General features: G+C 44.4%; 1 protein-coding gene and 1 long non-coding RNA gene across 3 annotated transcripts in view; both read left to right on the forward strand.

Annotated features, from left to right (window-relative positions):
* LOC135218338 (uncharacterized) overlaps positions 1-26,485 on the forward strand; it is a 106,487-nt gene that overhangs the window by 66,980 nt on the left and 13,022 nt on the right. The window lies entirely within an intron of this gene.
* Positions 852-25,459, forward strand: LOC135218414 (sphingomyelin phosphodiesterase 4-like). 2 transcript variants are annotated; one of them, XM_064254718.1, is made up of 6 exons: positions 852-981; positions 22,254-22,556; positions 22,960-23,062; positions 23,891-24,107; positions 24,303-24,486; positions 25,292-25,459. In XM_064254718.1, the coding sequence occupies exons 1-6, from the start codon at positions 955-957 to the stop codon at positions 25,442-25,444; spliced, it is 987 nt and encodes a 328-aa protein (XP_064110788.1). In that variant the 5' UTR covers positions 852-954; the 3' UTR covers positions 25,445-25,459. The 2 variants fall into 2 exon arrangements, with proteins under 2 accessions (XP_064110788.1, XP_064110787.1); XM_064254717.1 differs by lacking the exon at positions 852-981 and adding an exon at positions 6,266-6,389.

Here is a 26,485-nt window from a genome sequence, read left to right on the forward strand (position 1 = left end):
GAAAACAGAGATTGAATTCAAATACTACTTTCGAGGCTTGACTAGTGCAATGTTACATACTACGGTGTCCCCAACTACCTACTAAGAAAATTGCAAGGAATATAAAATAAAGCCACCAGATTAATAAAAGGACTACGGTCTCGTTATAAAATAACCCCATCACTAACTGAGCTACACTGGCTCGTAGAAAAGCGAGAATAGAATATAAAATACTTCGTACAGTCTTTGAAGCACTAATATATGGTGAACCAGCATACCTGAGAAACTGCTTAAGCTTCTTTAGACCTGAAATAAATATTGTAATCAGACATGCAAGTGAAGCATATAGGCTATTTAAACCTAGAACAAATTGTAAGTCAGGCGAGAGAGCATTTGTACAATGTGCACCAAGACTATACAAGAAAATATGGCCTGAAGTGAAAGCAATTTTTAATTAGAACTTACGACATTCTGCAGGAGCTATGGTAATGACGATGAAACACTAAAAGACAATTAGAAATTATAAGAAGTGCCTTATTTTGAAAACGTACAATGGCCCGCCAGAGAGGGAATCGTCTCTCTGGAGCGCTGTACATAAAACCAAAGTGAACTAAGTATTACGTAGTAAATATAGTTGTTGCTCTTGGTAATATTATCAAACACCGGCTGCCATGACAGTGTGACCATCATTTTGCTTTCGTCCACCTTGAGAAAAATGGTCGAAAGAGCGACCGTAAAATAATTCAGATGGAAAAGATTAGCATTACTCAGTATACAGGCATTCTAATTAATGATTAGGACCATCTACTATATTAGTATGACCATCATTTGCTTCCCGCCATGAGAAACTTTAAACTGTAGTCGTAGTTAGTCTATTTCGCAGATCTGTTTGACAACAAACCCCGAACCGAAAGTCCGAAACCATACCAAGTTCCAAACTTCCAACTGATTCGAGTCAGGGACCCTGGTGGCATCATGGCAGCAAATCCGTTGTCTTTAGGGGTAATTATTCGAATCTGGTTGAAAGTGGCTGAGTGGTTGAACGTTATGAGTGAATTTTGATTAATTGCGGTTTAAACCCTTTTACTATGTACGTATAACTAGGTATTGTAGGGTCAAAATAGGAGTCCGTTGGTGTCTGTAGGTAAGGTTGATTCTAGGTAGATAGGTAGTAGCCTAGGTAGTAATCCTTTTCTAATCTAGGATTGTCCTAGATGATATATAAAGCTTATAAATAGCTTATATATATATTGGGATGAAGTTTTAGCTGGGGTTTTGTGTCCCACTTCGCCAGAACTTACCGTAGGGTGTGGCCCTGCTGAGTTACCTGCTTTTTATAGGGGTACCTAGGTAGTACCTACCTAGTATGGCCAAAAGTACCCTAGGACCCCCCATCCTGATGTTTTAAACAAATCTAACATTTTCTAGAAGGCCAAGCTTTACCTTCCTAACCTAACTTAGGTCGCCATGCCCTAACCTGGACGGGATAGCTTTCCTCCCCCTCCCCCTGGACCCCCTAAGTATCAAAGATACCTCTAGCTAGTTAATGGACTACTAGTTAGTTCTATATTACTAGTATTCCGTGGCGGCCTAGACTATGACAGTTGCGGTTTTTCTATGCAGTTGTACCTCCTGAACAAGAATTTTAAATAATAGGTAGGTAGCTAGGTAGGCTAGGCTATTTATTCGGATGACTGTAATTTACCCCCTGGAGCCAGTACTAAACACGACAAAATACAGGCAGTCCCCGGGTTACGACGGTGTCGGCTTTCGACGCTTGTCAATAGACGTTATTTCCAGGGTTACGACGCATGTTCCAGGGTTACGACGCATGTTCCAGGGTTACGACGCATGTTCCAGGGTTACGACGCCTACAACACTCATCTGGGAGATGAAATATGACACCAAAAATGCAAAATAATCAATATTTGAAGGTATTTTTGATGAAAAATGCCATAAGAATGCAGTTTACATAGTTTTCAATGCACCCAAAGCATTAAAAGTAAGGTTTTCTTAGGATTTTTTATGATGTTCCGGCTTACGACACATCTCAAGAATGGAACCCCCGTCATAACCCGGGGACCGCCTGTGGTACATTGGACGCCCCAATCCCTAGTGGATGTCGTATTCACGGTTACGTTCCTTGCAGTCCATGCTGAGTTACTAGGTAGGTATTTTCCTTAGAATTACCATGGACTAAGCTTCCTTTGGGAGTTAGCCCTGTCATTCTGCAAACTAGCCTACCTAGGGTAAAAAACCGCATGGTACAGGGGTGGACCATGTACGATCAATGTGTACAACCCCAAGAAAAGTACATTATAACGCGTCCTGACACCGGAGTAGAGGTCTTTAGCTCCGTTTCTCACCAACAACAAGTCGCGTCTGATGCCCATCTCCGATGTCAGGACGCGTTATAATGTACTTTTTTGGGGGTTGTACACATTGATCGTACATGGTCCACCCCTGTACCATGCGGTTTTTTACCCTAGCAGGTAGGTAGTACCTAGTAGGTAGTAACTAGCTACCCAAGTAATCACTGTGGAAAATATATGGTACAATTTTACTGTAAACCTGTATCTAGGTAGTTTAACAGAAAACAAGGTACTAGGCTAGTTAGTAGGGTACTATGCCCCACTGGGTTTGGTAGCTGCCAGTTTGCTTGCAAAATTAGGTGCCGTGTTTAGTACCAGCCCCTTGGTATAAATGCCAACGAAAGGCAGTAAATGTAAACATATAAACAAAACAAAACATAATCAAAAGACAAATAAATTGTGGTAGGCTGTTCCAATCGTCAACCAGGCTAGTGGGAACCAGGTTGCGGTAGTAGTCTTCAGTTTTGCCCATGATTGCATTTTGGACTTTAAAATATCATTATTATATTTCTTAATGGGTACACTGGACGTTTCTGATGTTAGTTTCGTTAGCAAATGACCCAAGCCCCTATGTATTACTTAACCTAACCTAGGGTACCAGGTCCTTATCTCTGTGCATTCCACAAAATCTTTGAGAAGTATTAGTGGGATTAGGGTTCTTATGTCACTTGTTTTACATCCCTCCCACCCCTGCTTTTCCACTATGGTCCCCTAAATTGTAGGATATAAGGCTGGGGCCTAATATCTCTAAAACTACTCATTTACAAATGAAATGAATGACGATCATTCAAAGCATTCATTAAAATACAGGAAAATTATATTTTCGAAGTAAAATATAGTAGTAATGGTTTAAAGGCTAGGCTAGCCTTTTGTCTTTACAGTAAGCAGGGACTTCATTCTGTAAATGTGACGTAGCCTAAGGTAGGCTGTTCATTATCATAGTAGAATAGAATTAGGCTAATCTGAATTTTCTGTTTGGAAAGCATAGCTTTGCTGTTCTATCCAGGCCAAATATTCCACAAGCCCCAGTGATAAAAGCCTCGAGATCTTAATAGTTTCATTATATGGGCAAGTACGTACATGTGTCTAGCCAAGAATTAGGCTAGAGTATCTCTTGATTGGATGAAAACGAGAAATCTGCTTAGAACAATGATCCAAGAAAAAGGATATGTCTGCGTTTACCTAGTTTAAAGCTGGTGTAAGGTTAAGGAAGAGAAAATTGTATTGTACAGGGCAATGCACAGAACCTATGCTGTCCTTGAATTTGTATTTGTGGAATACTGCAAAATAGTTCCCCACATACTGGTCATGTTGGTGGAGTCTGTGAGGCAAAGACCCCTCCCCCCTTAGCCAAGTTGTCGGGTCATGATACTACAGGATAGGTTAGGTTAGGATACAATACATATTTACTGGATATGTCTTTGATATGCTTGTAAGCAGGCCATGACCAGTGGAAATACATGCACAACTCTTGCACTTATCATTTTCCATGTGTCTGTATCCTATAGACAAAGATTTGTCATGCAGTAATTACACATGTTTTTTTTAAACTTGAATATGCAATATGTATGAGTTTTTTTAGGAATGTGACGCCTTTGATAATTAAAGGTTTCTCTTGAAAAGTGTGCATATAATAATATATATATATATATATATATATATATATATATATATATATATATATATATATATACATGTGTGTGTGTGTATGTATGTATACATATATATATGTATACTATATATACATATATATGTATATATATTCATCAGTATTTTTGTATGTTGTGATATAAGCTAATACAGTACACAAAAAACTCCCTAAATCAGCCAATAAAAGTGAATAGGCCTGTACAAGTTTGTAAACAAAATATATTTTAATCAAGGATGTTAACGTCACTTATTATAAGATACTGTGTACATCAGGCATACTCTGCCTCATATAAGGAATTGTAATTTAATGTTTATTCAAATGTATAATTGGCCATATTAATTAAAGGCTAAATCGTTATTATACATGAAAAATAATCATATAGACATAAAGAATTTCATTAGCTGATAAAAGAAACTTTTTTTTACAGTAGATCAGGATGCACTAATTTTTGCCTGATTGAAATAATGATTCTGAAAACTGGGCCATCAACATGATCAACGTAAAAGTTAGCATGGTAATAATTATCCACGTAAAAGGTATGGATAGCACTATATAGTCAGACAGTTGTGACCACCCAATATGTAATTCATTGAGCCAGTGGTGTCATTAGCATCAGGCCCCAAATTATACAGCCTTGGCTTGTAGCTGTTGATAGGTGCCATTGGGAAGGGGAAAATTTGGGCAATCGGAGAATATAAATGGTTTCAAAGCTTGGCCAGTCATTGGTTAGCATTGTATGACTTACTAACCAGTGTTACACTGATCAACTCATTGTGATGTAAAATATTTAAATGACTGGTCTAATTAAGTTATGATACTATACTTAAGTAGGCATTGAATGTCAACACTACTAATGAGTTATCAGAAAGTATATTTATTTTGTGTGCTGAAAATAAGTAGTATTGGTTAAATTGACCGATACAGACATTAGATACACTGTAAACTGAATAGAAGAAATGAATATAGAATAGTGGTTTTCAAGAAAACTGAATTGTTGTATAGATTAAAGGGCATAATATAAATGATTTTTTTTCTTTGACAATTATGAAGGGACAGATTCTGTATATCATAACTTCTTTATTTAGTTGCCATTTTTCAAATTATTATTTTTCAAATAACGTACATCTTTGTTATGAATCCTCATGAGAAGAAAAGTTAAGTAGCGTATGCGTTGCAAATGTAGGTGCTTTCTTTTATCCGTAAAGGCATCTGGTGATTTTTCACGTTTATTGTGGAGTCCTGTTATTAGCCACTTGAATTTTTTTTTTTCCCCTCTGGAAGTGGATTTGCGTATAGTTTCTTAAACACTTGGATTTTAGATTTCATTATAGAATATGCCTCCATTGCGATTATTTAAGGCTTATTTTTATTAGTTAATTCGAATTGAGATAGCCATTCTCTCTCTCTCTCTCTCTCTCTCTCTCTCTCTCTCTCTCTCTCCTCCACACACACAGCCAATTTTTTACTACATATGGAGACATTTAGTATTAAGGCGACGTTTCACGTTAAAGTGTTTCCTTTCGCATTCTACTCAAAATCTACAAAAAAATATAGGCTTACAGTACACAGCTGATGGTGAAATAAATATTTGCGGAAGAAATTTGATGTTCTAACATTTTATAGACGAAATTCTGAGTTACGTTCTCTGCGTAATACCGAGCGTCATCAGATAGGTATCAAAAGGTGCCACAGAAGCTTGACGTTCGATGTGATAGATACCTTTTAAAGAAATGAATATTATTATAAAGCTAAATTCTTACATTAGCTTACATTATTACTCTAGAAGGAAGACTTGTTTCCTTTACGGTTACTAAATGTCGAAATGTTGGTTTGATTGTGTTTTAGCATTGAGATTTGTATAATTTTAAAGTATAAGCGTAGCCAGTCAAGTGGTGTTTTTAAGCTTGACGCGAAGAAAGGTATAAAGCGTAAACGCCTCGTAACAGTTCCTTCATTATTACCGGCCGTTCGTCCTACAAGCTTAAACATGATGGCTTCACCAACCGTTACGTCAAAACCATTAACTTTCTATATTCTTTGGTCATACGCTTTTGCAATCTCGGTTTAACATTGAAATTCGATATTAAGGTATTCATTTATATATACGCAGGTATATATTTGCATTAAAGTTATCTCAGCTTGTGTATGTCTGCAAGGGAAGGTTTGTATTGGCAACGCTGCCTCCTAATGGGAAATGCTCAGGATGGGCCCACCCTATAAAGGAAAGGAGGTTACCTGGAGGTAGAATCCATTTCATTCGCCCCCGAAATATCGGACGCACCACTTCCCTGTTCCTTCTTCTTAGAGCAGTAATTTGTGTCATCTTGAAGGCAGCCATGTATCATCAGGGTGGACGTGTTGTGGAAGATTTGGCACCGAGTATCCCGGTAAAAGTTTGAAGTTTGCCGTATTGTAAGCGCGGGAAATTGATTGTGATTAGGCCCACGTATAGAACTTCTTTAAATAAGTATATTTTCAATATTTAAATTCTAATGGAAGTTAGGTCTAGCATGTTATTTTCTTCCGTAGTCTTTTAATAATTTTATTTTCATGTTATTTTCTTATTGTTTAATTACATTCTTGCATTAGTATTATCACAATGCCGTTCTGCAGTTGTGCTATCATTTCGTGATTGTAATAAACTTAGTTGTATTTTTTTTTTTCAAAGTAAAGATTTGAGTGTTGATTTGCATATTTGGTTTATAAAATTTCTTTATGTCGGCATTTTCATGTTTCATGCTATACTCGTGTCTTTATATTTGTAATTGTATAGGTATTGCATGTCATTTAGTTTACCGTTAAATGAATATCGAAATTATAACCTTTATAACAGCTCCCAGAGTTGTTATCTTTTTTAATCTTGCTTATCTCATTATGCTTTCTACATACCTTTTGTTCGTAGGGTTTTTACATTCACGAAATGTTGATCAAATTTTTACCCTTTCTCGCACGGTCTTGGATTTATTTATGTTAACTTGCTTGGCATTTATAAAAATGTACTAGTACGTAGATATACCAGTCGATGATGACATAAAAGATTTTTCCGTCTAGTTAATGACTTTTTGAGCGTTGCTGATGTAATCTTAACATTTTGTGTAATGTCAAATAGTTATGGGGGTGATTTAGTCTGCTATAGAATTGGTAGTGATTTAGTTAGCAATGGCTTACAGGTGATTAAATGTGCAAGAGCTAAGTTGTGTGATAATTAGTCTGCTGAGGGCATGGAGATGCTATAATCTGAAAAATGCCTGCAACCCCCCCCCCACCCCCCCACCCAATGCTCAATGGGCACTGACCCCATGCCCAGAGCTACATCTGAACATTGGCTCTTGCACTTTATCTATGACTATTGATTACCAGATTATCTTCAGGAAGGTGATACCTACTGGTCCCCCCCCCCCCCCCCCCCCCCCCCCCCCCCCCCCCTCCCCCCCCCCCCCCCCCTTATGCTTTGCACTAAGAAGACTTATAGGCTGTCCTGCATTTCCTTTATATATATGTATATATTTTATATATATAATATATATATATATATATATATATATATGTGTGTGTGTGTGTGTGTGTGTGTGTAAATTCTTTTATATTCCTTTTTTTTATGAATTCCTTTATATTCAGTGTTGGGTCAACCCTGGACTCCTCTCTTTGTAGAGCAAGATACGTACATTTTCTATTTTTTAGTTGAACAACAATTACTATGGTACAACTTATAATCAAAAATAAGATATGGAATTAGTATCTGATTTGTGGTACAGATAAGGATGAAAATATAGTAGTGATAAGAGTGGTAATTACGATAAACCCCAAGTGTTTAATGAAATGGAAGGAAAGGAATTTCAGAGTATACACCTTTACTGTTTCTATGTAGAGGCCTTCAAAGCTGTTAGATCTTTTTGATGAAGGGATCCATTGTAATTGAGAGTGGTAACTGCCACGTCAAAGAGAAACAAGAAGTTAAAGATGGAAAGCTAAATAAGAGCCTGCTTTTCAAAAGTGGTTTCAGTTGTAATTCACTGATCAAGGAGGTTAAGGTGCTTTTCAATTATATTCATCAGAAATTATTTCCAGGGTTACGACGCCTACAACGCTCATCTGGCAGAAGAAATATGACACCATCAATGCAAAATAATCAATATTTGAAGGTTTTTTTATGAAAAATGCAATAAGAATGCAGTTTACATAGTTTTGAATGCACCCAAAGCATTAAAAGCAAGGTTTTCTTAGGATTTTTGATGAATTTCCGGCTTACAACAATTTTCGGGTTACAACGCGTCTCAAGAAAGGAACCCCCGTCGTAAGCCGGGGACTGCCTGTAATCATTGGATTGGAGGGTCATGTTTTTAATAAATACTTTATGCACATGATTGTCCAGTATGAGAAATTTGAAAGATTATGTAAGGCAAGGAATTGTATTTACAAAGCATCAAATCTTTTGGTACCACTATATACTGAGTAATTTCACATTTTTATCGTTCTTTGGTGGTTCTTCAATAGATGTCAGTTGTTTTTATTTATGCTAGGAAACTTAGTATTAATAAACATTACCTTAATATAATTTATCTAGCCCTAAATCCCCAAAAACCGCACCAAAATTTACCACATTGGCAACCCTGTTACCATTCCTTCCTATTCTGTCCGCCAGTTGGCAACACTGTCGTTGACAGATACGAAACCTTCCCTCAAATCAGTTGTTAACGAGCGCCCGTGTTGTTTACATCACGGCCGCTCTTTATAAATTTCCTTAAACATTTTTGTGCCTTTAAAGCTTTCATTATTTGTTAAATGAAACTTTATATGAATTACCACTCACGCATTACATCACGAAATAGAGAATTAACTTTGATTTCTGTTGTGGTTCTTATCTTAAATTACGAACTTTTGCGCGACCCGGAACTACTGACCTGTCCAATTCTACAATGGATTACCAAGAAATTACGATGCTTCCTTCTGCCAGCAACATGCAGGAACTGCCCCGGTTTGTTTTGTCAAGACCAAGATCGAGTAGCAGGGAGTATGAACCCCATGACATTTGTAGTTCTTGTCGTGGACAGGTTTGTGACTTGACTTCTCGTTCTGTTGAAGACTATGTAAGCCCTGGTCTGACGAGGATATGACTGCTTATATGAAACGCCAAACAATCTTGCAGCGTAAAAGATCGGTTAAGGAGAAAAAGAAATCGATTGCTAAAACTGTATCTAACGAATTCTTTGACTTGGGCGCTCATGATTCTGACTCTTCGGTTTCGGTATCGTACGACCCCGATTCCGAATTAATTGATGCTTTGCCCCCTGTACAACCAGTAATTAGTGAAGTTAGTTCTGATGTAGATTAGAAGATTGTTTGGCAATGGAAACTACCTGGAAACAGAATTTTAAGAAATTACAGCTTAGTCTAGATAGGAGATATTTCTGCCTAAGTTTAAAAAATCTGTCAGAGAATTTTCAAGAAGCCTTTACTAGATGTCCTAACACACTTTTAGATTCATTTTCAGCTCCTCGTCAGGTACCTGTCGACAGCACCATGGGTAACGGCGTCGACAGATTACCCCGGCTTGTGAACCCCGTCGTGGCGAAGGCCTAGGGGGGATCCGTCCGGGCAGGTGCCTAACGAATCTTTACCCAACGTGTCCCCTGTTAGTCCCGTAACAAGTGCCAAGCGCTTATTAGGAGAGGGGGAGGGATATTAGTGTCAGACCTAAGATAGCTAGTCGTCAGGATTTTACTTCAGAGGAAGTTTCTAAGTTAGGATCTGACGATGAATGATGGACGCGGATTCGTGTGATATTGATGTTTTCCTCGAATGGATGTCATGATGTAGAATTCAAGAAACTTTTTGATTTAATTTTGAGTTTTCTTCCTCAGGCGAGGCCTCTAAAGAGCAGAAGCAGCCTCCGCCTCGTTGTATTACAGAAGGGATTTTTCTTGACGGTCCTTCCCGGTCACGGGAATAATTTACGTTTTCCCTTTGCCCAGAGGTTCGCGAGAGTGAGGACGGACGTTGCCGCTAAACTTTCGAAGGTGATCGGGAAGGAAGAGGAAGCTCTCTTCTCTTATACGACACCGGAGAGGAGTTTACCAGGTGGCGGATGATTCTTCATTCTCTTGACCCCCAAGCCAATCCTGATTTTTGTCCGAATCCTTTCAAGTCAACCCTTGCCTTCTAAGGCTTCGGTCCTCTGTCTCAATTGAAGATTTATTGCTATGGAGGCTGTTATGAGCTCCTTACAAGAAGCTCAATCCTTCAATATGTGGGTCCTCGGAGGGCTTTTAATGTATATCAAGGACTCCGGGTTTGTTCCTCCTGATGCTCCTCTTTTTGAGAAATTCTGCTCATCCATTTTCAATCGCTTCTGTACATCAGAACGAGCTTGCTGCTTCAATGCAGGCCTTTCTTGTTTTCTCTAAGGCGTAACCTGTATTTGTCGCAGTTACCCACTCCTCTGTATCGGAGATTCAGAGAACCCGTCTGTTGTCCTCTTCTCCTTTTGGCGATTTCCTTTTCGATATTTCTGTGCTTTCTGAGGTTTTTGAAGGAACATCAAGGTGATGCCTCTTCCAAGCTCACTGGGCCTTATCAAGAGCTTTTTCCTCTGGTCTTCCTCCCATTCTTCAAGGAGTAAGCTTAAGTTGTTCCGACACGGCATACAAACCTTCGGTCCTTTTACAATAGGAAGGTACTAGCGGCAGCTGGATAGGTCGTAAGCTTTCGAACAAGGGGTTCGGTAGTTAACTGCTTGTCCGACAGGCGCGCGCGCGCGCGACTGGGAGGTAAACAAACCACTTTTGCTTTCGGCCTGCTGGCGTGTGGACGTATCATCGCTCTCTGCCCGCTTCATCGTCGTTTGCTTTCGCATGATTGTGTTTTTCTTTTTCTATGTATCTAGTGAAACTGAATTGTAAGTACCAATCATTTCATTGAATTCAATTGTGAATTAAAGGATCTTGGTTCACAACGCCCTCCGATTACCCGAGTGCCGCCGGACTGAAGGGCGTAATTGCGGGAATTCATTTTCCCAGAATGATCCTCGGATTGGGTATGCTCGGTGCCGAGGGCGGGAGCGCTCGCTCCGAGCGTATATTATTGGGTTGGAAATGTGTAGATGAAAATCGTAAGTAAGTGCTCTTTTCATTTATATTTTTTTGACCTGTATGCCCGTTGCCGAACGAATGCGCTCGACACGGAACTTATTCCAGTATGAAAGTGGAATCGCAAGTACAGTATTCTTTTTCATTTTCATATATTATTTTTTATTGTAGCAATACTCATTTTGGATCAGTTTCCGAGCTTACCCGGAGATTGATCCTTCCCCCTTTTTATTTTTGAATGAAGTGAAATCGCAAGTGCAGTTCTTTTTCATTTTCATTTTTTTATTGAGATTGCATTGTTGACTGGGATCAATGTTCCGCTATTCACGGGAATTGATCCTTCCCCTTTTTTTTTTTTGTATGAAGTGAAATCGCAAGCGCAGTAGTCTTTTCATTTTCATATATTTCTTGATTGCATCAATTCATTATGGATCAAGGTTTCCAGAACCTTGATCCATAAAGGTAAGGAATGAAACCTTTCACCCTTGCGCTCGGTGCCGAGGGCGCGAATGCGCTCGATCCGAGCCCTTATTCTTTGTGAAGTGAATCGTTTGCAAGATGCATTTTCATTTTGTTCCTTATTATTGATTGCATCAATATTATTTGGTTCAAGTTCCGCTCAGTCAGGGAATTGATCCTTATGCCTTGTATTCGTGCCGATGGCACGATTGCTCTAGGGCTCTTATTTTGTTGTTGGGTACATGGGTACTGTGCGGGGGCGGGGGTGGGAACGAGACCCCCCCCCGCTCAGTTCCCACAGATGTCTTCCCCTTAGGGGGGGGGGGAGGTTATCGGCGTTCTTCTCCTCGCCCGATCCGTCGAGCGCGGGGGAGGGCGCTCGGTGCCCGATGTACAATTGTATTAGGGGTCTTCCACTCGTTCGGGAGGGATCAAACCCCCGCACGAGGGGATTTCCCCCCATTAATCGCTACTACTATTATTTCCGCAGGTGCTACTGCCACGAGAGTGGACCTTGGTGAGGTATGGGCGTCCTTCCAATTGCAGAGCGTGCTGGTGTCCAGGGCTGCGGTTCTATGTGTTGGGCCTACTGCGGTCACCCATGAGTGGTGACCACGCAACCAGGTGACGACGTCCTCCTCACCTGGTGTACTCGCCTCACGTGGTAACAGTCTTGCCTACAGCCGCTGTGAAGTGCCGTTCGCCGTACCGAGAGGGGGGCGTGCCGCCGCCGCTCGTGGTTGCCGCGCTGCAGCGACCACACTTCCGCTGCCCTAGAACTCGCCCCTGACCTGCCGCCGGTACCAGGATGTTGCTGGCTGCTGCTCCACTTCCTGTGTTTCCGGTGCTGCCTGCCGTACCTGCCGATTCTGGGCTGACTGTCCATGCAGTTACTGCGCTCGGCTGTCCCTGCCGTTGCTGCGCTGGCTGTTCCTGCCGTTGCTGCGCTGGCTGTCCCTACCGATCATGTGCTGGCCGTGCCTGCTGTTCTGAGATGCCCATACCTGCTGATGTCGTCCCTGTTCGTGGTGGTACTACCCCAGACTTTGGTCTGTCTGTACAGGTGCGTCCGGGCCCTGTGGCTTCGGCTACAGCAGCCCCGGCTCCGCCCTGGATAGCAGAATCTTACGTCTGTCCTGAGGAAGCTGACGAAGAAGAGGAGGAAGGTGTCGTGGTCGTCGTCTTCATCTTCTTCATCGTCGTCGGCCGCCGCCTCTTCCCCTTCGACTTCTAAGGCTTTACAGCCGAGGGAAGAAGAAGGTCGCCTCCTCCCTCCTAAGAAGCTTCCTCGGGAGCTTCTCGGGAACCCGTCTCACCTCGGTGGGACGGGAGGGTTCCTTCCGCTGGTCCTCCTGCTCCTTCGGGACGCGGGGCCCGTCTCTTCTTCCGCAAGGAGGAAGACTACGGGGACCAGAGGGGTACCGGCTAACACCGGTACGGTACTTCCTCGCCTGGTGTCAGTGGTTCTGCCACTGCATCAGGGTCCGTCTCGGCCTCCCGTTCGCGGGAGGTACTGAGTGTACGGTCGCCTACCAGCGACCGTGCAGCCAGGAACCAGACCTCTGAGTCCGCTCAGCGTCAGGTTCACGGCACGGGGCGGAAGACTGGTGACAGCCGCTCATGCGACTCTCACCAGACCAGCTCTCACTTTCGCGGTGAACAGCTGGCTACCCGGGGACGTGACGGTCCACGACCGACACGGGCTGAGGCTGGGAAGAGGTCCTCCCGTTCGCCGGTGCCAGCCACGGCTGGAACCAGCGACGTGACGTGCCGTGAGGACAAGCACCGGTCTCACTGCGACAGTGGAGACCTGCAGGTCGCCTGACCGTCGCTCTCACAGAGAGCGATCGGGTACGGCAACCCAGCACCAGCTCTTCTGACACTCGAGATCAGTGCCGCTGTGCTCAGTCCAGCCGTTCTCCACAGCGAGACGGTTCGACCAGGCCTGCAGCTCGATCGTCACAAGCGGGTTGACGATCGCCTGCAGCCCTCCAAGCCTGCTGGTCCTGCCAGCGAGCGACGAGGGAGCGTCAGGTCTGCCTCTCCCGTACCTTCAACCTCCTCGGGTTACACCGGGAGGAGCGAGGTATTGAGGAGTGATCGTGAGGGGTGCGCCCCTCATGATCCCACCACGACGCCCTACGTGCCAGGCACGGTTCTTGGACCGGCCAGGACGTATGCGCAGTGGATGGGGAAGACCGAGAGGGCTGTCGCTGTTCCCCCTTCTTAGGAGGAAGGTTCTCGGAATATGCTCTTTGTTCGAAGGGCTTAACGGTCCCACTCTGCAAGATGCTGTGACTTCCGAGATCCAGAGGAACTTTGCCGAGGTTACGGCGCTGATTCGTCAGCACAATGACCTCGGGGAAGGATCGCCGCTCCCACCAGCAGAGCCACGTCTCGGCTCGAGTCGTTTTGGGGCCCGAGAGGGAATCCAAAATCGACGGTGGGTCTGGGTCTGCCGCGATCGGAGCTTGCCGACTGGGTTTGAGCCAGGTAGTCTCTCGTCTCCGGACAAGGAGGCTCTCTCGGTTCTGGACGGTCGAACAAGCTCCTTCACCTCCTCTACTGCGACAGAGGCGTTTCTACGTGTCTTCGGACATCGTATTTATATATCCCTTCGGTCCTCTGAGGTTTCGACCTCGACGAGGACTGGAATGAGTCGGAGCGGTATCGGCTCTCTCCTGTCAGGTCTCGATCAGCCCCAACCAGACGACGTTCACAATGGAAGGACGGCATTCCCCCTCACCTACTGCCGGAAGTGGGGGAGTGCCTGGCCAGCCATTGGGACCCGGTCCAACAGCAGGCGTACGTTCCAGGGGCATCGAAGGACGTAGCATTGAGACAGGAGATCAAGACCATGCTGAGCAAGAGAACTGTAGAAATCGGTACGGATCAGTCACCGGGCTTTACAGCCGACTCTTCCTGGTGGAAAAGTCTACAACAGGCTGGCGCCCAGTGATAGATCTCTCTTCCCCGAACCGGTTTGGTTCGCCAGACCCGGTTCACGATGGAGACGGCACGCTCAGTGCTCGACTCTATCAGGGAGAACGATTTCATGCTTTCAGTGGACTTGAAGGATGCGGATCTACAAATACCCATTCATCAGTCCTCCAGAAAGTACCTCCGCTTCATCCTCGACGGGACGGTGTACCAGTTCAGGCCACGTTGCTTCGGTCTCTCAACCGCCCCACAGGTGTTCACGCGAGTGTTCACTCTGGTGTCTGCTTGGGCCCATTCGCACGGGATACGTCTGATGAGGTATCTCGACGATTGGTTAGTCCTGGCGAGCTCCCGCTCGCAGTTGCTACAGGACAGGGATCGACTGCTCGAGTTCTGTCGCGATCTGGGGATCGTTCTGAACTTCGAAAAGTCCGATCTCGAGCACAAGCAGAGGATGAAGTACCTGGGTATGCTGATCGACACGGTAGCAGATTCAGGGAGGCAGCCAACCAGTTCCTGTCTCGGCAGGAACAGGTAGCTCAGCAATGGCAAGTCGTGATCGGACACCTGTCGTCACTCGGGAAGCCAGTCCCTAACGGGCGTCTTCACCTGCGGTCTCTTCAGGGAGACCAAAGGAGAGTTGGTCACAGGCGACGGATCCCCCAAGCCTTCCATGGTCACTGACACAGGAGGTGAGGCAGGACCTAGCCAGGTGACTGGACGAACAGGAACCCCTTAAGAGGAGTGCCTCCGGGCACTCTCCCCCCGGACATGCAGCTGCTCTCAGACGCATCGACCGAGGGATGGGGTGCACACCTGAAGAGTTGCGGACTTCAGGAGTGTGGTACGAGAACGACAAGCCACTTCACATCAATGTACTGGAACTAAAGGCAGCGTTCCTTGCTCTCCAAGAGTTCCAGGACCGCTTGATGGGACACTCAGTGGTGTTGATGTACGACAACACCACGGTGGTGGCTTACGTCAACAAACAGGGGGGGCCTAGTGTCTCTCCCGTTGTATCAGTTGACTCGGCAGGTGCACGATGTGGGCCGAGGCACAACTCAATAGAGCTGTCGGCACGCTACAATTCCAGGAAGGAATGTAGTAGCAGACACGCTCAGCCGTCGGGATCAGGTGATAAGGACCGAATGGTCTCTACACCAGGACTGGCGGAAAGGCTCTTCGACCTGTGGGGGCGACCAGTCGAGGATCTGTTCGCCATCCGGCACATCAGGAAGCTCCAGGTGTGCTTCTCGGCCGTGCCGGATCCATGGGCAGCTGCAGAGGACGCTCTTCAACACCCGTGGGACAACCTCTTCGCCTATGCCTTTCCCCCGTTCAGCCTGATTCGCAAGGTGATCAGTCGAGCACTGGTCATCCCGAATCTCAGGATGATCCTGATGGCTTCCAAATGGCCACAGGCCATTTGGTATCGGACCTGCTGGCTCTTCTCGCAAGAGAACCGAGAGAGATTCCCCATTGGCACAACCTTCTCGGCCAGCCACACGTCGAGCGGTACCACCGAGCAGTCCAGTCCTACGTCTTCACGGCTGGCTGTTATCCACCTTCTCTTGCGTACGAGAAGCTTTTTTCGTAGCGCAGCAACAAGATGGCTGGAAACGTCCGTCAGTCCTCTGCAGCTGTGTACCAGGGGAAGTCGGCGTCTTCGGTGGTTGGTGTTGTAGACGGGGCCTATCTCTTCTCAGAGCCAATCTTCAGCAGGTAGCGGATTTCCTCGTTTTTTTCTTCGCCGAGGAAGCTCCTCTAAGTTCCCACAGTCAAGGATACAGAGCCGCCTTGTCGCTCCTCCTGAAACTGACGGGATTGGACATCTCGAACTCGTTCGAGATCTCCTTGCTTAGGAGCAGCTTCAAAGGTCTTGCCAACCCAGGGAACTCAAATGACCCTCGTCTTGCTGGACCTGGCATCGGCGAAGAGAGTACGGGAGCGTCATGCAGATAATGATGTGGATGAGATGCTGCTTTGTCCTGGGAGGACGCTACGGCGCTATCTGAAGAGAACTCGACACCTCGGGCCTGAGTGTCGACGCCTCTCCGTTAGCAAAGGGTGTCAACAAGAAAGAAGTATCAAGAACACTCTTTCGTCCTGGCTGCGTGAGGTCTTCAGGAGGGCGTAGGAGGCTGATGGTAGTGACGACATCCGTACGTCCCGTCCGAGAACTCACGAAGTCAGAAGTATTGGCCCCTCGTTGGCGTTTCGTAAGAACTTCTCCGTGGCGCAGGTATGGAAGGCGGGGGTCTGGTACAACCAGACCACCGGCAACTTCCTTATACCTCTTGGATATTGCCCATAGGTCCTTGGATCGGTTTCCTTAGGACCCGTGGTGGCTGCTCAACACGTCGTCTAGCGAACCCAGACCCTAGCAGGCTGAACAGCATCGAGTCCTGGTGTGACTGTATGAATAGATAGTGATGAGAAAGTGACTGGCTTCTCTTTCTATCTTTTTCTTCCCCTCTACCTGTGGGTAGAGGGATACGGTCATCACCCCTGCTGGATAAGGACGAGATGCCGGTGAGCTATATGACAGAGCCCCATCCTATCCCTTTCACGAGGGATGGGAGCAGAATATCCACCACTTCCTTCTACAACCGGGGGGGAAGTGGATGCCTACAAGAGTCAAAACATGACTTTAACTTTGCTCCTGTACAGGAACAAGTTCTTACATTGCTGGTACGAAGAGATACGCTTGCCTCTCTCTTAGTACTCGGTCCAGAGGTCTGACCATGATCCTGCGGTGCACACCCCGATCAATCGGACAGAGGCTTGGATCCCTCCCTCGCTCTTACGACCAGGGAGGCTTCCAAGGTTGGGCGAACACCAGTCTGTTTCACAAAAGACTCAGATTCCACCCACCAAGAAGTGAGTCCTTCCTATTGTAAAAGGACCCGGAAGGTTTGTATGCCGTGTCGGAACAAATGACAATTTGTCTAAAATTGCATTTTTCCTACTATACAAACCTGAGGTCCTTTTACACATAGCCCCACCTCATGCCACCCCTCACTCTGCAGTTTTTTGCTTGGGCCAAAAGCAAAAGTGATTTGTTTACCTCCCAGTCGCGCGCGGCGCCTGTCGACAAGCAGTTAACTACCGAACCCCTTGTTCGAAAGCTTACGACCTATCCAGCTGCCGCTAGTACCTTCCTATTGTAAAAGGACCTCAGGTTTGATATAGTTAGGAAAAATGCAATTTTAGACAAATTGTCATTTTAGGACCAGATCTGTACCTTCTGCTCCAGCCCAAACAACCTCCTTCTGGCTCTTTTTTCCAGAGTACATCTCAGGTTGCTGGTGCTTTCTTCTTCATCCCTGGTGCTCACCCTTTGAAACGCGGGAGAGGTTCTTGGCGTGGCTCCAATGGGCAGAGAAAGCTCAACCTCCAGGAGGACCTCTTCTTCTTCTTCTTCTTCTTCTTCCTTGTCTCTGCGTAAGAATTTTCGGAAGTAGGAGTCATCACCTCGCCTGGAGACCGCAGTAGGAGCTTGTCTCTCCCGCCATTGGTCAGCTTGGCAGGGGGTGGAGAGCGGTGGATGCTTGGGTGGTGGAGGTCCTGAAGGAAGGTTACGAGATCCCTTTTGTTTCCAGACCTCCACTTTCCAATCGTCCTCTCGAGTTCAGCAGTTATTCCCCTCACTCAATCAGGGGTCAAGCCTTGGAGAAGGAGGCTTTTCGGCCCTCTTGGAGAAGGATGCCATAGAGCGAGCTCCTCCTTCTCCCGGGTTTTACTCTCGGATGTTTGTAGTTCTAAAGGCCTCGGGTGCCTGGCGCCCCATCATAGATCTTTCGGTTTTTGACAAGTTCATTCTAAAGTCCAAGTTCAGGATGGAGACGGTCCAGACTGTTCTTTCATCCGTCAGGAGGGGGGACTGGATGATTTCCATCGATCTGCAGGATGCTTATCTGCAAATCCCCATCCATCCAAGAAGCAGACCTACCTTCGGTTTTTCACGGACTCGGGAGTTTTCCAGTTCAAGACCCTTTGTTTCGGCCGGCACCACTGCTCCACAGGTCTTTTCTCGGGTGATGGCTCCTGTTTCAGCTATTCTGCATCAGTTTAAATGTAAGGATGCTTCGGTATCTGGACGATTGGCTAGTCGAGGCCGAATCTCTAGAGAAATGTCTCCGGTCGAGGAGATAGTTCTGTCTCTTTGTGTCGAGTTGGGCATTCGTGTCAACTTCGACAAGTCCAATCTAATCCCTTGCCAGATCATGACTTATCTGGGGATTGTTTTGAATTCCCAGATTTTGAGGGCTTCTCCCGCTCAGAACGGATAGACAAGCTTCTGAGTCTGATCAAAGAATTTTTGTCCTCCGTAATGCAGCCAGTTCTCTTTGGAGGTCTCTCCTGGGCCATTTGTCATCCCTCATCCAACTGGTTCCCGGAGGTCGTCTCAGAATGAGGTCCCTTCAGTCGACACTTCGCCAGTCATGGGATTTCGTGTCCGAGGACACGATAGTCGCCTCTTCTCCACAATGTCGGAAGGATCTCCGTTGGTGGATGCAAGTTCACCGCCTCAAGTCAGGGACATCTCTTCTTTCGGTTCCTCCGGACCTAATGTTTTGGTCAGACGCCTCGGATCAAGGTTGGGGCGCACACCTGGGCTCCGAAGCCGCTTCGGGCCTTTGGTTAGAGGAGGAGAGGAGCATGTCAATAAATTGGAGGGAACTGAGGGCAGTGTACCTAGGCCTTCTTTCATTTCAGGAACAACTGTTGGGAGTCGGTTGTCGCGATCTTTGTCGACAACACCACAGCAGTCTCGTACTTGAGAAACCAAGGCGGCACACAGTCGGATCTTCTCACTCAAGAAGCCCGATCAATCCTGTGTTGGGCAGAAGACAGGGGGATTACGTTGGTCCCTCAGTTTATCCTGGGCCATCACAACGTCTTAGCAGACGCCTTGTCGAGACCGACGAAGAAGTTCAAGGGTCGGAGTGGACACTTTGCCAGGAGTCTTCGACAGCCTCAGGAAGAAATGGCCTGTCACAGTTGATCTGTTTGCACCCCACTGAATTTTCGGTTGCCAGATATTCTTCGCACCCCTTACCAGACTCCTCAGAGTGCCGGGACAGACTCTCTTTTGCAGGACTGGGAGGGACTTCAAGCCTATGCTTTTCCCTCCGTTTCTCTCTGGTGAGGTCAGTCTCAACAAAGTGAGGGCAACCAAGCGTCTGGATCTCACCTTGATCGCCCCCTTCTGGCCACAGAAGGAGTGGTTTCCCGACCTTTCTGGAAGCACTGGTGGAACCCCCCATTCGCCTGCCAGAGAGACCAGATCTTCTCACAACCCATTTTCATCGGTTCCATCAGAGGCTCCACATGCTTCATCTTCATGCCTGGAGACTGTCAGGAGGTTCTCCAAGCACGAAGGGTTCTCCTCCAGAGTGGCGCGACAGTTGGCTCTTGCCAGGCGACAATCAACCAGAGTAAATTATCAGGCTAAATGGTCGGTTTACAGACGTGGTGTAAGTCTCAAGGACATCAATTTCTAGACCTTCCTTACCGAAAGTAGCGGAGTTTTTAGTTCATTTACATCATGACAGGGCCCTGTCACCTTCGTGCATTAAGGGTTATAGGTCTATGCTTTCCTATGTTTTTAAGGCAAGGCTTCCTGAGATCTCTTCATCTTATGTCATTAGAGATTTACTTCGATCTTTTTCCCTATCTCGACCCAGGCCGCAGTGTTCGCTCGACATGGACGTTAACAAAGTCCTCAAGCCTTAAGGTTCCCTCCGTTTGAGCCTCTGAATTCTGCCAAATTTAGGGACCTCTCTTCTAAGACACTCTTTCCTTGTCTCACTGGCTACAGCCAAGAGGTGGGTGAACTGCAAGCACTCTCTTTTTTCTGGTTGCCAGATATGACAAGACATGATTTTGTCATACCTTTCCTGAATTTGTCGCAAAGACTGAATCGTCTGATAAATCCATTCCAGGTCTTTCGTACTGAAGTCGCTGGTCGACTTGTTGGTAATTTAAATGAGGAATTAGTTCTTTGCCCTGTTAGGGCGCTCTCATGTTATTTACGCCGCACGAAGGACATTCAGGGTCGTCCCCGTCATCTGTTTGTTTCACCCCGAAATGTCAAGAGACCTATTTCAAAGAATGGTGTATCCTTTTTTCTCAGAGATCTGATCGTTAAAACTGGTGGTTCGGCTGCTGGGGAAGACCAGACGCCGAGAGCACACAGTATTAGAGCAGTTGCTACATCAGTAGCTTTTATGAAGAATGTCTCAGTCGCAAGGTGCTTGAGGCGGCGACTTGGCGTTCTAATTCTGTTTTTGCCTCTTTTACTTGAGGGATATTTCTCTAGTTCTAGGCGACCTTCGTGTTTCTTTGGGCCCGTTGGTGATGGCAGGACAGGTCGTCAGACAGGAGAATTAGGTAGTCTTCCTGTTTTACGTTTGGTTGCTACCTGTATATTATTCATTAATTTTTTTTTTTTTTTTTTTTGTATATATTTTTGTTTTTGTATTATAAACCCATGGCAGTTTGACGTAGTTATAATGGGAATTAGGCAGTTTGGTATTTAGGTGTTTTTGATGACAAGGACTGACTGCTTGGCAACTCATGCTGCTTCCATTTTCAGTGTGAAATGGTTCCAGCCACTGGGTTGTCGGCACTGGCGACTACGCTTCTCCCAGAGTCGATGCTGACCTAGGACTAGCCACTGGTTCGCTTGTCCTGACGACTCCTGCTTCTTCCACTGTCCTGGACAGGGAATTAGTCGATGGATCGTCTGCTGTCATCGGTGACTCGCTCACCATCTACTTTTTGTCTCACCTGTCTTCTCAGAGTCAGACACTCGTGGAGATCAGGCGACATTTAGTAGCCCTGAGTTTTCTTGTTGACGAAGTCGGTTGCGCTGATACACCCCCGATGATCGTGTAACATGAGACCAGGTTGGACTGTCAGGCATTCGTCCTTCGGGACTGAATCGCCTTTTTGCTCCGCGCTCCTTTCTCTTGGCACCAGAAAGCTCGAGTTAGGAGTTGCTCATGAGCCGATTCGTTGCTGGCGACTTCGGGTTGCGTTGATACACCCCCAAGGTTTGCTTAGCTTTGAATCGCCCAGACAGTCCAGACACTCATCCTTTAGGGAAAGAATAGTGCTTGATAGTCTTCAGGGTGCAGCCTTGCTGTCCGCAATTCGTCTGACTGGTCACCTGGTCGGTCACCTGACTTTAGTACAGACGGACTGACTATGCACTTACTCCTTGTCCTGTGCTACCGCAGTTGGTGGCATTATGGTAGGAGGACTTTGAGTTGTTAGTATCTTTGACCTGGGTTGAGTTTTGACTGCCTATGATATATATTTCTTTGTTTGTTTTCTCCTATTCTGTCCGAAGGGGAAATTGTATTCAGATTTCCCTCCTCCTTTTTCAATGTGGTTAATCGGGCTAGATAATTATATTAAGGTAATGTTTATTAATATGGAATTTTTGTTTTTATTCTAAAATTAATATTAATAATACTTACCTGTATAATTTATCTAGTCCACCCATCCTACCCCACGATCTGCCTATCACAACTGATTTGAGGGAAGGTTTTCGTATCTGTCAACGACAGTGTTGCCAACTGGCGGACAGAATAGGAGGTAACAGGGTTGCCAATGTGGTAAATTTTGGTGCGGTTTTTGGGGATTTAGGGCTAGATAAATTATACAGGTAAGTATTATTAATATTAATTTTAGAATAAAAATTCCATTTTTGTAATTGTTATAGATATAAATACAATTTTTCTTTCTTTACTACAGGTTCGGTTGCAAAATGCCATTAACCAGCCAGTCCTGCAGCTACGATGTGAAGAAGTGGGTCGAATATTAAATGAGTCTACTAGTAAAGATGCTAGTTTTGTACTTCGCACAGTGATTGACAGCATCTTTGGCATGAATGGCCAACTCGGTTGGGGTCTGAGGACCATAACGCACTCTTCCTTACCACGAGAATTTGAACAGCTTTGTGCTTTCCTCAGTGCCTCAGGACCATTGCTATCATTTACGTACAGACTGGCTAATGATCCTTTCTTGTTATTTGAATTTCCTGTGGCCTGGCTTCCTGTAAGTATTTATATTGTCATAACTTGTAATTTTTTCCCTTCATTTATACGTATGTATTTTTATATTTCTGTTATGTTGATATTAATCCTTTCATGTAAGGTATAAGATTGTGATTGGCAAATATGTAATGCTTTTCTTCTTATTTGAGTAAAGAGGACATTTTAGGATCATTCTTTTGTATTTGTAAAACACTAGGCATACGTATGAAGTATTTCAGATGTGTTAGAAGAGTAGGCTGGTTTATTTTGCAATTTTCTGAGTAACAACTAGATACAATATGAACTATAAGTGCTTAACTCTCATGGGACTGGCCATTTGTTAGTAGAAAAGCAAGTGCTAGCAATATAAGCAGTTCGTTCCTTGATGAAACGTTTACTTATTTTTCCTTTTTTCGTTGTTGCAGGCCAAATCACGAGCAGAAATTGAGGAGGGTGTGCCTGGTAATTTCTATGTCAACAAAGTTCAGAATCCAGGCCCTGGAAAAACACCAACAAACATTTTGTTAAGTATCCTTTTATATGATAAAAGCAGAGTTGTTATTTTATGAGACAAGAACATTGCAAGTAGCTCTCCCTAGTGTTTCATTAACATAAAACCATTGCCTTTATGTTACCTATTAAAGTAGCACCTCAACTTAATAGCAGATGGTTTGGGGGTCTGGCCTTTCTGATAAGTAACCAAGACCCTATATTATAGCCTGTACTTTTATATTTTCAAGATATTTTATGATTAACAGCAATTCTACATGGTTCCTAACCTAAACTAACCTCTACCTTACTTTTAACTTTCAAGTTAACAGATTTATACAAAAATATATCATATCTAAAATGGTAATGGGGGGAAAATAATCACAATACAATAGCTGATGGAAAGTTAAGCTGTTATATCAGTATATATCCAAGCCAGAAATTCAGCAGTTTGCAAAAGAGGAGAGCTGAAATTTGTGAATTTGAGAGAATTGCTCCTCAAGTGGTGGTATACCATAATTCCTCATCAACGCCCAACAAGTAGTATGTAATTCATACTTCCCTATCAGCTGCTTCTTCTTTTTTTAAGTTTGATTGTTTAATTAGCATTCATCCGTTATTGTAGGTGAATTGTTACATTTGAGGCTAATGTTTTGAAATGACCATTAGGAATCTATAGAAGTAACAAATTGATTTTAATGGAGAAAACTCAGAGTGCAGAAAGGATGGCTCATGATGGCTGATTGTACCATAGAAGAGAGGTTTGAAAATCAGTAGTTCATGCAAAATCTGTCAGGCACTTGGACACTAGGTAAACTCTTATAGTACTTTAAACCTAATGATTATATCCTTAACTATTGTGTCCAGATGCTTTTGAGTTCTACATCTTCCACTATGCTCACTTTTTGGTGAATGGGAGCAATCACAGATGGTCACTATCTTGGTCAACCTCTGGTGATGCCATTTATCCTAGCCTGCTTGAAGATTATCTTCGGACATTTCTGCCATGTGATGGATCAGTTCCCCCTGGCCCACCAAGTCCTCCTGTGTCACCCCGGGGGGTGCTATCTCCTATGACTCCAAGGTATGATGGTTATTTTTGTTCTTATGTTATTAGTACAATGTTAAAGAGCTATTGATGGGCATTTTAAGCATTGACACACACATCAAGTTAGATTTCTCAACAGGCTGAAGGTACTGCTTTTGTAAGTGTGTAATAGTCTTGTAATGTGGTGGGCTGTTTTAAATGAAAAGTTTCTGAATGTTGTCATTTTTTCAGGGGAGCTGGTGTTGGCAGTAATAACTTGTACCTGACCTCTTTTGGATCTCCAATTGGATGGCGCCCGACCCGTACCACAGTCAACCCTGGGTTTCAGGCTACAGAGCGAACTGGCCCTCTCTCATCAACACCACTACAGGGTGCGCACAACCAGCATCCGCAACTAAACATTTGGACCAGTCAGGTAAGGCTTGGTTGTTTATTGAACCACAAAATTTTCTGCTTTTCACATTACTGAAAGTCCTTTAAAATAGCTTTTGATGCCTACCTGTAAGCTTTTTACCAGCTTACTTTTCATCCGTTCTCTTGTATCCTTTCCTACCAGGCTAACCTCACCCAAGTCATGATGAGAATGTTCTAAACAGAGAGCTTGTGAATACAAAATAAGAATTGCAGTTTAAGGCATGTAAATATGGAAAAGAATTCAATCAGCAGAATGCTACAAAATATACAATGCTGCAATATATTAGAATGCACCATACCTCTAGAGAGATTGGACTTTATGTGGTAACCAAAGAATATACTAGTACAGTATCATATTCTGTTGCATGTACACAAATATATATAATAGAATAGCAGCAAAAGTATACCTAAGATTTACATTCCATTTTTATTTTGAATGTGATGTTTCATTCATAATTTGTTGTTAAAGGTTTTTGAGAGATAGATAGCAAGAGCATGGCTTTCTAGAGAGAGAGAGAGGTGGTTACTTTTCATGGAGAAAAGGAACTGTAGGTATTAGACAACAATGTCACACCTATAGGTTGCATTTTGTAATTTAATTTAGATTGCAGATCATGTAGAGATTTACATTGGATCCTGATTTGATTGTTAGTATTCATTAGTTCCTCATGAGCCTCTTCAAGTGTCTTAATGCAGAGTAACAGAGGTCATCACCATGGCTGGTTTCATAAACCTATCTTGGCGTTTTGTTTTCCATTTAAGAAGTTGTGAACTGTTAAGGAATGAGATTGTCATAACGGTTTCAGGCTGTGATTCAAGTCTTCGTAGAGATGTGGGTCAATCAGTGCCTGCCCGTGACAAGGTCTCCAGGGAGGTCCCCGTCTTCCGCGGCACCTCCTCCTCATGCTGGCCAGGTTAGTAAACACCCTTTCATTTCTGTTCATGTATTGCATGTTTGATTTATGAAATGTTACTGAAATCAGTTTTGCATAATGTGATTTATAAAGTGTTTGGATATCATATACTTTTTATTAATCAAGGTTCTAAATCCATTTACATGTGGAAATGTATCAAGCATGTTTTTTTTGTGAAAGTTTCTTTCTGCAGTAAGTAGCATATTGTTACATTTGCTCATTCCTTCAGTGTTTTATGTTGTCTCTCGTTTGAATTTTGTTACATTTGAGAGTGAGTGGTTATTTTTTGCTGTAAAGTTTGCTAGCAAAATTCCCCCACTGACTTCTTTTGCCAGCTTCAAGTGATATTTTTTAAAAGGTTGAGAGGTTTTTGTTACCATTGGACTTATGAAATTTCAGTTCCAGATGGAGCAATGATGACTCTGAGCAACCTGAAAGTATTGATGTACATTACTATATGTTTTTATACATTCAACTTACCCGTCAGATATATACATAGCTATTACTCCGTCGTCCCCGACAGAAATTCGAATTTCGCGGCACACGCAGCAGGTAGGTCAGGTGATACTACCCCCCCGCCGCGTGGTGGCGGGAATAGGAACCATACCCGTTTTCTAATTCTATTTGTTCCGACACGGCATACAAACCTTCGGTCCTTTTACAATAGGAGGAAGGTACTAGCGGCAGCTGGATAGGTCGTAAGCTTTCGAACAAGGGGTTCGGTAGTTAACTGCTTGTCCGACAGGCGCGCGCGCGCGCGACTGGTAAGTAAACAAATCACTTTGCTTTTCGGCCTGCTGGCGTGTGGACGTGTATCATCGCTCTCTGCCCGCTTTATCGTCGTTGCTTTCGCATGGTTGTGTTTTTCTTTTTCTATTTATCTAGTGAAACTGAATTGTAAGTACAATCATTTCATATTTATTTCCATTGAATTCAATTGTGAATTAAAGGATCTTGGTTTCACCACGCCCTCCGATTACCCGAGTGCCGGGACTGAAGGGCGTAAGTGCGGGAATTCATTTTCCCAGAAATGATCCTCGTATTGTGTATGCTCGGTGCCGAGGGCGGGAGAGCGCTCGCTCCGAG

The sequence above is a fragment of the Macrobrachium nipponense genome, chromosome 9, assembly GCF_015104395.2.
Source record: "Macrobrachium nipponense isolate FS-2020 chromosome 9, ASM1510439v2, whole genome shotgun sequence".
NCBI classification, from domain to species: Eukaryota; Metazoa; Arthropoda; class Malacostraca; order Decapoda; family Palaemonidae; genus Macrobrachium; species Macrobrachium nipponense.

Excerpts from the sequence above, each read along its gene's own strand:
- LOC135218414 (XM_064254717.1), top strand. The coding sequence starts at position 6,339 with ATGTATCATCAGGGTGGACGTGTTGTGGAAGATTTGGCACCGAGTATC. Across the intron at positions 6,390-22,253 it reads ATTTGGCACCGAGTATCCCG|GTTCGGTTGCAAAATGCCAT; the intron begins GTAAAAGTTTGA and ends TCTTTACTACAG. Across the intron at positions 24,487-25,291 it reads TAAACATTTGGACCAGTCAG|GCTGTGATTCAAGTCTTCGT; the intron begins GTAAGGCTTGGT and ends TAACGGTTTCAG.